This window comes from Homalodisca vitripennis, chromosome 3 (assembly GCF_021130785.1).
Source record: "Homalodisca vitripennis isolate AUS2020 chromosome 3, UT_GWSS_2.1, whole genome shotgun sequence".
Taxonomy (NCBI): Eukaryota; Metazoa; Arthropoda; class Insecta; order Hemiptera; family Cicadellidae; genus Homalodisca; species Homalodisca vitripennis.
In genome coordinates, this window is record NC_060209.1 from 170,814,931 (window position 1) to 170,827,347 (window position 12,417).

General features: G+C 38.8%; 1 protein-coding gene across 1 annotated transcript; it reads right to left on the bottom strand.

Annotated features, from left to right (window-relative positions):
* Positions 1-695: 695 nt before the first annotated feature.
* Positions 696-1,435, bottom strand: LOC124357766. Its single transcript, XM_046809804.1, has one exon. It carries the CDS (start codon positions 1,284-1,286, stop codon positions 795-797), a length of 492 nt encoding a protein of 163 aa, XP_046665760.1. The 5' UTR covers positions 1,287-1,435; the 3' UTR covers positions 696-794.
* Between the last annotated feature and the right edge of the window lie 10,982 nt (positions 1,436-12,417).

The window sequence follows — 12,417 nt, forward strand, 5'->3', positions numbered from 1 at the left end:
TTCAAAATCAACGGCTCAAATTATGCACTAAAAGAAATGCACTTTTTCCGACAGCTAGCTGCCGGTACGCCTTTTTTTAGTATTTATATTTTCAGGAAGATGGACCACAAGACAGTCAAGAAGAAGGCATTAACGATGACAGCCAAGTTGTTCATCCCCAAAATTCTGAAGACAAACAAGCATCAACGCTTTCCCCTTCAGAGGCTGCCGGAACCAAAAAACCATTCAAATCTCCAAAGGCACCAAAAAGCAAATCTGCAAGACGTCGATTAGTGGATAGTCCCGGTTCTTCCAATGCACTGGATGAGGCTCTGAACGTCATGAGATCTCTTCAATCAAAAAGAGCGAACATCGATGATGAATATTCATTGTACGGTGAACAGATATCAATTAAACTGAGAAAGCTTCCTTCGCCCCGAACCAGGTTAGTTGTGCAGAATAAGATCAACCAATATTATTTGAAGCTGAAATGGGATATCTTGAACATCAGCATGGGTACAATGTGCCACAAGTTAATACACGGCAAAACTCTGGACCGGCCAATCCAATGGTGCCTTCATTCCCCCAGACGCCCACTCAAACGCAACCACCATTCTTCACTGACAACATGACCAATTCAACATCTCAATGGTTTTCGACGTCTGGATATTCCTCATTACCGTCGTCAATTTCATCGTATTCGCAATGCGGCATCCACTAATTCAGAACTGTCCAATATGGACCCCTTCCCTCAATAGTTTTTAACTTTTGTACTCAATTATTTTTAATTATGTCAATAAAAGTACTGTTTTAAATTAATTTTGTTCAATTTTCCTTACCTTAATGTAGTCTTGAAGGGCCTCTACAATGGCGTCACAAACTTCAGGTACGATTTTAGAGATACATTGTTTGGAGATCTTCAAAACATACATTAGTGAGTGGTACGAATCACCAGTCGCAATGAAGCGCAGAGTGACAGCTAATCGTTCGCTTGCTGGAATAGCATCTCTATAAGAGGTATTCTTTTTTGATATTTTGGGTCCAACCTTGTTGAGTAGCATTTGAAAGTCCGATCGCTGCATTCGGAAAAAGTTGGTGAAACCAACGTCATTTCGGTATTCCAAATTCAACGGGTCTTCTTCATCCAACATTAAATCTTTCATTAATTCGCTAGCCCTGTACAGCTGCCGTCCTCTCCTAAGGCTCGGGCGAATCCAAAATCTTCTTTGACGTCTTTTTGGGCCCTGATTTAAAGCGAGTATCACCACAGCCATGGCTGACATAGCGACGTCATAGTCGGTAATCATTTTGAAAACACTAAAAACACTTTAAGGACACTTTAAAAAAACTTCTAAAAAGTACTCTTCAACGAAGTCACCAGTCTGGGTGTTGAAACTATGTAGGTAGAAATAACCCGGTCGGTTTCGTTTTCGGTGTAGACGTCGGGCCGGCCCGAACGTACCCGCCCGGCTTAGCCCATCCGGGTCAGCCCGCCCGGCCTACCCCTGCATAGTGTGGACCCTGCTTAAGGTACGTCCACACCGAACGCGCAGAGCTGCGCCGCGCTGCGCAAAACATGTGCGCGCCGAGCGGCGCACTTGGTGTGGACGGCGAACCGCGCAGCTTCGCGCACTCGCGAACATCCGCCAACACGATCCGACTGATGGCGGTATTTTGACGAACATCTTTGAAGTTTGTTTCGCCCTTGCGCGCTCAGTGTGGACGGGCATTTGCTCAGTTGTTGCTGCGCGCCGTTTCGGCTCAACCGTCACTACCTTTGTTTGATCAAAATGGCTTTTGAATGGAGTCGTGAATGCATCGAGACTCTGGTGAATGCTTATCGAGTTCGAACGGAGTTATGGGACCCAAAAGACAATAAATACCATATTAAAAATAAAAAAGTGACGCCTGGCGTGAAATTGCCAGTGAGGTGGGTTGTGATCATGGAGAGGCGAAATCGAAAATGTCATCCCTGCTCTCATCCTTCCGGCGAGAAAAAGCAAAGGAAAAGAAGACAAAAAATTCCACTGGTTCAGGTGAGTCCGTGCATAATTAATTTTACACTTTCTGTAGCCCCGTCGAAACCCGATGGATACAGGTATATTTTTTTCTTTTAGTCAGTACTACTAACATTTCTAAAGAAATAATTATACCTTTTAACAACTGAATAGGCCCACATTATACATCCTTAACTGTACTTAATTGTTAATGTAAAACACGTGATTAAATTAGAAATTTCACATTTTTTGTAATGAGTACATGCAGTTTGCACGAAAGCAGTCTTTAAAAACCAAATTCTATGATTGATTTGTCAACTATTTCATGCGAGCAAGAAATTGTGACAATTTTTTTAATTACAACATACTTTGTTAGGCTACTAAAATTATCTTATTTTTTACTCATGGAGGAAATAGCCGCAGTACTGACATGACATCGTTTACTTCCAGGACGTGACCAGTTATATGTGAGCACTTGGTTTGCCTACAAGCTATTTGCATTTCTGAAGGAGAATGATACACCAACCAATACTTTGGACACAGAAAGTGTAAGTAATATGTTTATTAATCTAAATGTACACATGTTTTACAATGCAGTAATATTATCATTTGTAGAATGATGTTTCCACTGTTATAGCCTATCGGTGGTGGTGATTTAATCTAAGAATAAAAGTAAACAAATATTGATATGTAATTTTAACTTCATCAATTACGAGTAATATCTACACAATTATCTCTGTATAAACCTTTAACAAAATGAAACAGTTTTAAATGAGACAAAAAGGAAAGGTATTAAAAATAGCCTATTGGCAATCTCTTTAAGTAGAAACTTAATTATAAAAATAACTTCAATTTTAGATTTAACAATGTTATTTTTTTTATTTTTCACGATCAAAACACATATGAGGAGCTGGGTGCAAAAACGACCTGAGCAGCATCGGGTCGTTTTTGCGTAAAACATCTTAAATACACGGCCTTTTAATTCCTAACATTTTGGTGTTTGTTTCATTCCAATATCTTTGAAATTGGCTGAACCGTGGATTTTTTTTGCAGCAGTGTTTGACTTGTTGATCACCTGTTGGACGTAAACACTAACACTTTGCTGTCTGCTGTGTTATTGTGAAGATTGTTTGGTTATGCGTCCATCGTTTTATTGGCGTAGTTAATAAGTGTCTTTTAATTAGTGAATAATTAAGTGTCTTTACAGTTCTCATCCATGGAAACTGACAATGAAATGTCTGATGAAGAAAAGTCTGATGCTGAAATGTCTAATGACTCAAGTGAACTTTCAGAACATAGTGATCCTGGACCTTCGCGTAAGAGAGGGAGACGAAAGGAACGTGATAGCAGTACGTGGAAAAGAAATGTAAATAAAAAGAGGCGAGCTGAAGGTAAATCATTTGTTAAAAATACAATAAGGGGAAATGTTTAAAGTTAAGGGTAAACAGTTTTCTGTCGTAACAACATGTTGCCCAAAGAAATGTTGTGGAAGACACAAGAATTGTGTGGTCGACCTTGTCGAAGGCTTTTGCCATATCGATGTAGGCTGTATCAACTTGGTAGTTCTTGCGAAAAGCAGACAAAACATATTCTTGAAAGAGCAGGAGGTTGGAGACAGTAGACTTGCCCTTCATAAAACCATGTTGGGAAGGATGGATTATTTTGGATAGAAAAGGACTCAGTCTATCTACCACGATACTTTCAAAAAACTTTGCCAATTGCCGGCAGAATAGTGATTGGACGGTAGTTCCGTATGTCGCTGGGATCATTTGCTTTATGTAAAGGAATGATGAAGCCCCAACTTTAAAGAGCTAGGGAAGATTCCTTTGTTAAGTGATTCATTGAACAACACTGTGAGGGGTTCAGCTAAGAGAGATCGGCAGTGATGAAGCATAGATGGCGGTATATTGTCAATTCCAGCTCCCTTTGTAGTGTCCAGATTCTTAAGCTTGCTGAGAACTTCTTCTGTTGAGGTTGTTTATGACACAAAGAGAATCGAAGACGGGATAGCTAAAGCTAGGTGAAACTCGTAACGAGGGAGAGTAGACTGAGTTGAAATAACTGGAGAACAGCTGACAAATGCTTGTTGTGTCACTGCTGGCTACTTCATCATCTAAATGCAGACTAGATGGCATATCAGGAGTATTTCTTTGAGCTTTAACTAGTCCCCAGAAAGCTCGTGATTGAACATTGGACAAAATATCGAATGTGGCATTCACGAGACAGCGACCTACAAGTATCTCTCAGCCTCGAGAACTCATAATAATGGGCAAGATTGAAACTTCTCTTGAAACGTGCATGCGCAGCTTTCTTTTCGATAATGCATTTTTTTAGGTAATTATTAACCCGTGAGGGGTCCCCTTGTTAGATGCCATCTAACAAAATAGTAGCTCTGAAGAAATTTTTTTTATTTTCTAATTTAGCCTCCTGAATCTTAGCAAGTGCCTCATAGGCTATATAAAAAAACGTGTTTTCACTGTGGTTGTGATATGATTTATGCGTAGGCAGTGGAGGGGGGAGGGGTGGAAGCGCGCGCCGCATACTCTGTTAGTTGCCCATCTCCTCGACACGGGACCATTCACGTTGGCGCATTAGTTAGGCGACATCTATACACGGGACTGATCGCGTTAGCGTTTTGTATGCTTAGTTCGCGTTTCTTATGAACAAAGTTTTTAGTCTTTTATTGTTATTTGAGTGTCTAAGTGAAACATTTTAGCTTAGAATTAATTTCAAGTGTCACTTAGTGTGGTGTTATGCAGTTTAGCATTGGAAAACTTCAAGATGTCTAAGATTCAAGATCATCTTATTCTTAGTTGGATGATTGAAGAGGATGAAGAGACTTTTCCTAATCTTGGTAGTGATAGTGAACAAGATGCTCCTTCAGAGCATTCACTCCACGATTCGAACACTGAACAGTCTGGTGAAAGTGACGGGGATCTAGAGGATGCAAATGTAAGCTTTACAAATCTGGATGCTCCATCAACGTCTGCTATGGACATAGCGGTGCACGAACCTGTAGCTCAGCCAGTAAGGGAGCCTGGACCTATCCAAGTGCAGAGTAGGAGACAACATCCCGGTCCAGTGTATGTAGGTAAGGATACTTTCACAAAATGGTACATTCATAAATCTGATGCTAGAAGAACGAAAACTTCTCAACAGAATATTATAAAAAAAATTGCCAGGTGTAAAAGGCGCTGCTAAGAACAGTAGAACTATCTTTGATTCATGGAAACTTTTCTTCCCAGATAATCAAATGATTCAGAACATTGTCAACTTTACCAATGACGAGTTGGATGATATCTCCTCAAACTATGCTCGTGACAAACAAGATTGTCCTAATACTAATGTTGATGAACTGCTATCATTTTTTGGGGTTCTTTATTTGTTAGGAGTATAAAAAAACGAAACCAAACCACCTAAACACTAGCGAAATGTGGGTCAATGATGGAACTGCCCCTGACTTTTTCAAAGCAGTCATGTCTCAAAAAAGATTCCATCAGCTTTGTAAGAGCAATCAGATTTGATGACAATAGAACCAGGGAGGAACGTAAAAAAAATTGACAACTTGGCTGCATTTAGGGATGTATTCGAAACTTTTGTCAGTTTGTGTAAGGAACACTACACTCCAGGAGAGTACGTTACTATTGATGAGATGCTGGAGGCATTTCGGGGAAGATGTAAGTTCATACAATACCTGAGCAATAAACCAGACAAGTATGGTATAAAAATTTATGCAATGTCGGACGCTCGAACATTCTATGTGTTGAACATGGAAATTTATCCGGGCAAACAGCCCCCGGGCCCTTATGCGTATGACAACTCAGCAAGTAGCGTGGTTTTGAGACTAATGGAACCTATCGACAGAACAGGAAGGAACATTACGATGGATAATTACTATACCTCTGTTCCCCTTGCCAATGAATTGTTCATGCATCATAGAACCACTATAGTAGGGACTATAAAAAAAAATAAGCGAGAGATCCCAGATTCATTTAAAGATGTCAACGGTAGACCAGTAGGCAGCAGCATGTTTGTTTTTGGCTGTGACCCGAATAGAGCCACATTAGTCTCTTATGTCCCGAAAAAAGGGAAAAATGTTTTGATGTTGTCGACATTTCATGATGATGACTCTATTGATCCCGATTCTGAGGCTAACAAACCAGAGGTCATTACTTTTTATAACATGACCAAAGGTGGGATCGATGTTGTAGACAGAAAGAAAAAGGACTACTCTGTAAAACGTATTAGTAACAGGTGGCCTTTGACGATTTTTTGTGGACTCCTGAATCTGGCAACTATAAATGGTCAGATTATCTACAACCTGAATACAAAAGACACCATGCAGAGGAGGACTTTCATAACGAGCATTGCGAGGGACCTAGTAAAGCCGCATATTCTACATAGAGCTTCTATTCAGACCCTCTCACTCCCGTTGAGGACCAGCATCAGGGCTGTCGCCGGTGTAGAACTTCCTGAGCCAAACCCCCCACCAGGTAGGGATTGATCTTTTTTACCAGTAACTAAAACTGTATACATTTAATATTTTACCGATAAAAACACCTTGGTCTTACAAAAAACTCTAATACTTCTTGATTGTGAACACAATAAATTCTTTGATCCGATCCTACATATAAAAATATATATATATATATATGTATATATATATCTGTTTGTATTTTTTTTCAGTTGTCGAGGGACGAAAACCAAGGTGTCACTACTGCCCTGTCAGGAAAAACAGGTTTACTCCAAACAAATGCTCAGCTTGTGAAAGATCCGTATGCAAGGAGCACACTGCCAAAACAAGCTATTGGTGTCACAACTGTGCAGCAGAAGGGAACTAGATCTAAGTTTTTGTTTCTTGTATTAGTTTTCCCACTTCACATGCATTATTTTTACATTATCAATTTAATTTAGAATGTCTTAAGTAATAAAAAACATTTCCTTAGTAACTGAAAAAAATTATTTCAACCTTCTGCATGTGTAAGTAAATGGGGATAAATTAATAAAATTTAAAAAAATCCAATAGTTAGTAATTATTTTTGTTATTAATTTTTTTAAATTGCCTGACACTTGTAAAATACAAATTAACTTATCAGGAAACAGGTACAAATTGCATTATAAGTGCAAGTTAAGATTTAAAAGCAATAGAGAGCAAATAGCAATAAAAAAACGCAATGTTAGATGGCAGCTATACAGGTGACCTACTACGTAAGTGGAATATACGGGACTCCTCACGGGTTAAACCACCTAGGGAAGCGTGAGATACCAAATTTCTTCAACGGACTTGCATTTTTGACAATTTTCTCTAAGGAGCTTTCCAGAATGTCGAACTTTTCATCAATTGAGATCGGCTGGTGAATAAATCCCATATCTGCCTCCTGTAGGGCGCTGTAAAAGCAGCTGGGAGGTCACATTTCCCCAAGTTGTAGCCGCTGTAGCTGTTGTCACAAGTAGAGGGCATATAGCACTCAAGAGTAAGGGACAGAGGAGGATGATGAATTTCAGGTTTAATCAACCAATCATTAGCCCTGCTAACTTGCACCTCACTATCAGAATGAAAGACCAAGTCCAATGTTACTCCTCTATGGTTTTGAACATGATTTATCTGGAAGAGAGAGTGCAGAGAAGACATGTCCACGGAGGTATTCGCTGCAATGTTGAGGGAGGCCAGATACAGGTAAATTGACATCGAAGTGAGGCAAGTTGAAGTCTCCAAAAATGAGTGTCTTCTTTGGGAAATTTGCCAATTCGACTGTCTCAGTAACCACATCACAGAATTCACGGTAAACAGAAAGAGGACTTGAAGGGGGAATGTAGACAAAGGCCAGAAGAAGATCAAAACCAAATCCTAATTTCATAAGGGCAAAGACGCTTTCGATGTTGAATCCAGAGTATAGTCGCTTAGACAAAAGCTTCTTACGAACTGCAAGTAGGGTTCCTCCACCAGAACTTTTGTGACTTGTAGCAGCAGACCTATCACATCTATGAACAATGAAGTCAGTATCAACACCAACAACTTCGGAGTCGGGGATATCAGGAGAGAGATTTGTTTCACATAGTAGAATAACATCATCAAGGCATGCAGATAAACTATTTTTTAACTCAATAAGCTTCGAACGAAGACCATTTACATTTTTGGCAGTAAACATTCAGAGAAACATGCTGCTGCTTACCGTTGGAATTTATTCGTTTTTTTTGGCACAATAGAAGGCGTTCCATTCTTATATCTAATCGTTAGGGAAGTATCACCAGCATCCTGTTTGGACTTTAAGGTGGCACGAAGAGTCCTCCAGATGTCTTTTCTCTCGAGGAGTGCGGTCATGAGAGATTGATATTCCACGCATGCTATTAGGAACATCATTATCCTTGAAGTTTTTGAAAATGTGAATAGCAGTGCCTTCAGACGGCATACAAAAGCATGAGAGGGACGATTTGTCCTTTTTTTTCACCAATCTAAAATGACGAACATCTGAATACTGAACATTAGATTTCAAATGAGCTAGAAAATCCTGGACAAAAAACGGCATCCGCAGTTTTTGAGATTGTGTTTGAATCGGGGATGTTATGTACAATAAACATTTTTGGCACGTCGATTACGATCGTTGCATTCGGATAAAACATCTTCAAAAAGCTGATCACAACCCGCTACCTGTTTATCCTTGATAGTGCTTATTTCAGATTCAACATAGGCCAAGCGAGGCTCAAGTTCCACAATAGTGATTCGCCAAACAGAGGTAAGTTGTAGCCCTTACTTATTTTCTTCTCTAATTGATAAGTATTTTTAAATGTGTCGTTCTTGTATAATAATATACATATTAGTAAACAATTCTAAATTAATTTTGCATTGTTAAACATAACCTATAATTATTTAATAACGCCTGTCACATATTGGAACCTAAGAATGGCTATAACCAGTAAATGACCATTTCGGTCATTCACTACCAATGTTTTTCCCAGTGCAGCCAATAGTGTTTCTACAATAAAATATGTGCCAAACACGAACTCACGTAAAATGAGCATAACCAGTAAATGACCGGGGGGTAAAAAAATCTCGGTCATTTACTGGTACAAGAATGGTCAATCACTGGTTTTTATTTCAAAACAACCTAGTATGCTTTCTAGTTTCTTCATTTCAAAATTAATGTGCATTTAAATAGATAATAGCCTATCCTGAATCTTTCGTTTGAATCCACATAAAAATTTGTAAGTTCATGGGCTGTAAGTTTAAAGCCATGGTTGGATTAAACTTACCTTTACCCTCATTCACAGTGTGCTATTTTTTGTTTGATAACTAATTCTATTGATTTGTTTCAGAGCCATGGAAAACGTAAACAATCCTGCCGATGATGAACTAGAGCCTGTTGGAAAAGTTGTTACAGATAAGAGGCCCTACAGAAGATTTAAATATACGATGTGTTGAAAAAGGCAGTAAAAGAAGTTAAATATGGCAAAATATCTGCCAATAAAGCAGCTAAGGTATATGGTATTCCAAAAGGTACTTTGATTTAAAAATACATTCAGATGAGCCTATAACCAGGAAAATGGGACCTCCTCAGTGCTTACACCTGAAGAAGAATACCCCTTAAAGACCCTGGTGTCACAATTGTTACACTTTCTTTCAATGATATTTCAATGGACAAATATCGCTAGGAAGCGGCTAGACCCACCTCACATGGTCGTGACAGTTCTGAAACACTGCTGTAAATATTTGGGGATTTTTACCGCGCAGCTGTTGGTCACCCTGTTTGCCTGCTTCCGTTGTTTTTGTTGTTTTGAGACAGTCTGATGCACTGTCGTCTGTTTATACTTCTTGAAAACACGTTTTAAATCGTATCCACATGAAAGTTTGTGTTTATGTGTTATAAAGTGTGTAGATCGACATACTATATGTATTAGTGTTATTTTTTTTTAGTTTTCAGTTTTAAAATCTGTGTTTTTTGTGAACTATCACGATTGTGATACCTAGGTCTAGGTAGTACCTAACCTAAAACTTGAATGTGTTGAACAAAACAGTTAAAAACTTTTAGTAATGGCCAACTTAGCTTTCGATGGTCTTAATTATAGAACAGTTAGATAATTCAGACATCGAAGGATTCTCGGAGGATGATGAAGACCTGGATCAGAACTACAAACCTTCGTCTGAGGCCGAAGATGATGACAACTCATCAGATGATGATGGAGATGTTACTCCCACTCCCACATCACCAGTAGCCCAAGCAAGTAAGCCTAAACCTAATTCATGGAAAAAAAAGCAGAGTTTTCATCCAAGCTAGATGTTGATAAAAATTATGTTACTACAGACCGCACTATTTACAGTCCAGCCCAGTACTTTGAGAAATGCTTCACCCAAGAAATATTTGATTTATTTGCATTCCATACAAATCAGAATTTTCAACAACAAAATGGTGGCGCCCATGACTATTCCATGCACAGCAGCTGAAATAAAAAAGTTTTTTGGCATTCATGGGCTAATGGGGATTTTTAAATGTCCTAAAATACGCATGTATTGGTCACTGAAAACACCCATTCAAAGAAATAATTGAATCGATGTCTAGGAACAGGTTCTTTCAGCTAAGAGTCCATTTACATTGTATTGACAACTTATCAATGACTGAAGATCAACAAAAATTCCAACAGATTGTGGAAAGTTCAGCCCATCATCGATGCAGTTCGCAAATGCTGTCTAGAGCTAGAACGAGGCAGTGGTACATACTCAATTGATGAGAAAATCATCCCCTTTTTAGGTAGTTGTCCAGTGCGACAAGTTGTAAAAAATAAACCAAGGCCTGTGGGTCTGAAAAACTATGTTATGACCACTAGTAATGGTCTCATGCTTGATTTTGAGGTTCAACAAGGCCCTACTACACCTTTTCCGGATACTACTCTAGGACATGGACCCGCTGTGATTCTGCGCCTTGTTCAAAACACTTCCTCCAAGAAGTTCTGTTTATTTTGATAGGTATTTTACCACCATTCCTTTGCTTGAAAAACTAACTCAGATGTAAATTGATGGCACGGGTACGTTACAAACAAACAGAATTTCAAAGAAGGATAATCAGTTCAAAAATCTTGACTTGAGCAAAAGTAGGCAACGCCAACTAAAAAGAGGGGAATATGATGAATACACCAGGGATGACAAAAAATTGTGTCTACTAATGTGGAAGGACATTAAAGCCATAATCATGGGCTCGACTAGTACAGGATCAGAGCCAGTCGCAACTGTCAAACGATGGAACAAGCAAACAAAGACTTATATTGATGTTCAGTGCCCCGCCATTGTAAGAAAGTATAATGAATGTATGTATGGGGGGTGTAGACGTACTTGATCAGATGATGAAGTATTGGAGGTCCTGGCTTCGTACCAAAAAATAGCCCTTGAAGGTGATCATCCACTTTTTCGACCTAGCAATTGTGAACTCATGGTTCGAGTACCGCTTGGCCTGTGAACTATCTAAAAATCAAGAAAAAAGATCAATTGCAGCTGATGGATTTGAGGCTATCGATTGGTGAGTATCTTGTAGGTGGACCAACTCGGAAACGGACCTCAGAACATCTAGATGCCGAAGAACATCTAGATGCCGAAGAACAACCAATGCGGCGTGGTGAACAAAATAGTCGCTCCAGTGGCGAAACCATCTCAAGACAAGCGATATGATGGCTACAACCATTGGCCATGTGTTGACAATCTCAAGAATCCCCACACATGTCGACTAGAAGGTTGCAAGTCCAGATCCAGGACCAGATGTAAGAAGTGCAACGTTTATCTTTGCTTGAACAAAGACGCTGACTGCTTTGTAAAATTTCATACAAATGAGTAATTTTAACAATGTGAGGTGACATAAAGTTTTGTGTTTAAATTTTTCTCTTTTTAAATTACTATTAACCAGTATTAAGCGTGACTGTAGTTTTTTTTCTATTTTTAAATGAGTCGCCAAATGCCAAAACAGGCTAAATCCAAAATTTAAAAAAGTTGAGATATTGATGACATTGAGTTCTGTATTACCTAGGCTACAGATTTGTCACTTCAAAATGTTCCAAAACCAGTTAAAAACTGTTTAAAATTAATATTTAAAAGTGAAGGTTGTTCCAAAATCAGTTATATCCTATAGCCATTCGGTTCCAAAAAACAGTCATATCTGCACAGATGACAATGTTCCAAAACCAGCTATATCAAACTACAATAACTTACAATGTTTCATGTTTCTGTGTCAAAATAAGTTAAATCCCAAAAGACTTTTCCTATAGGGAACTGCTGATCATTTTCCTTCTGAATTAATTGTTTATTTTGTTGGCTAATTTTAAATTTCAAAGGCTAAAATAGTGTTATAAGAAGCAATAGCACTCAATTATTTAACATTATTTTAAAAGCTCCTGATTTGTTGTGTGTCATAAACATGGAGGCTGAACATACAGGAGGTATTTTAGAAGGTAGTGAAAGGCG

Bases quoted from the DNA above. Each gene is read 5' to 3' on its own strand.
- LOC124357766 (XM_046809804.1), bottom strand. From the start codon at position 1,286: ATGATTACCGACTATGACGTCGCTATGTCAGCCATGGCTGTGGTGATA.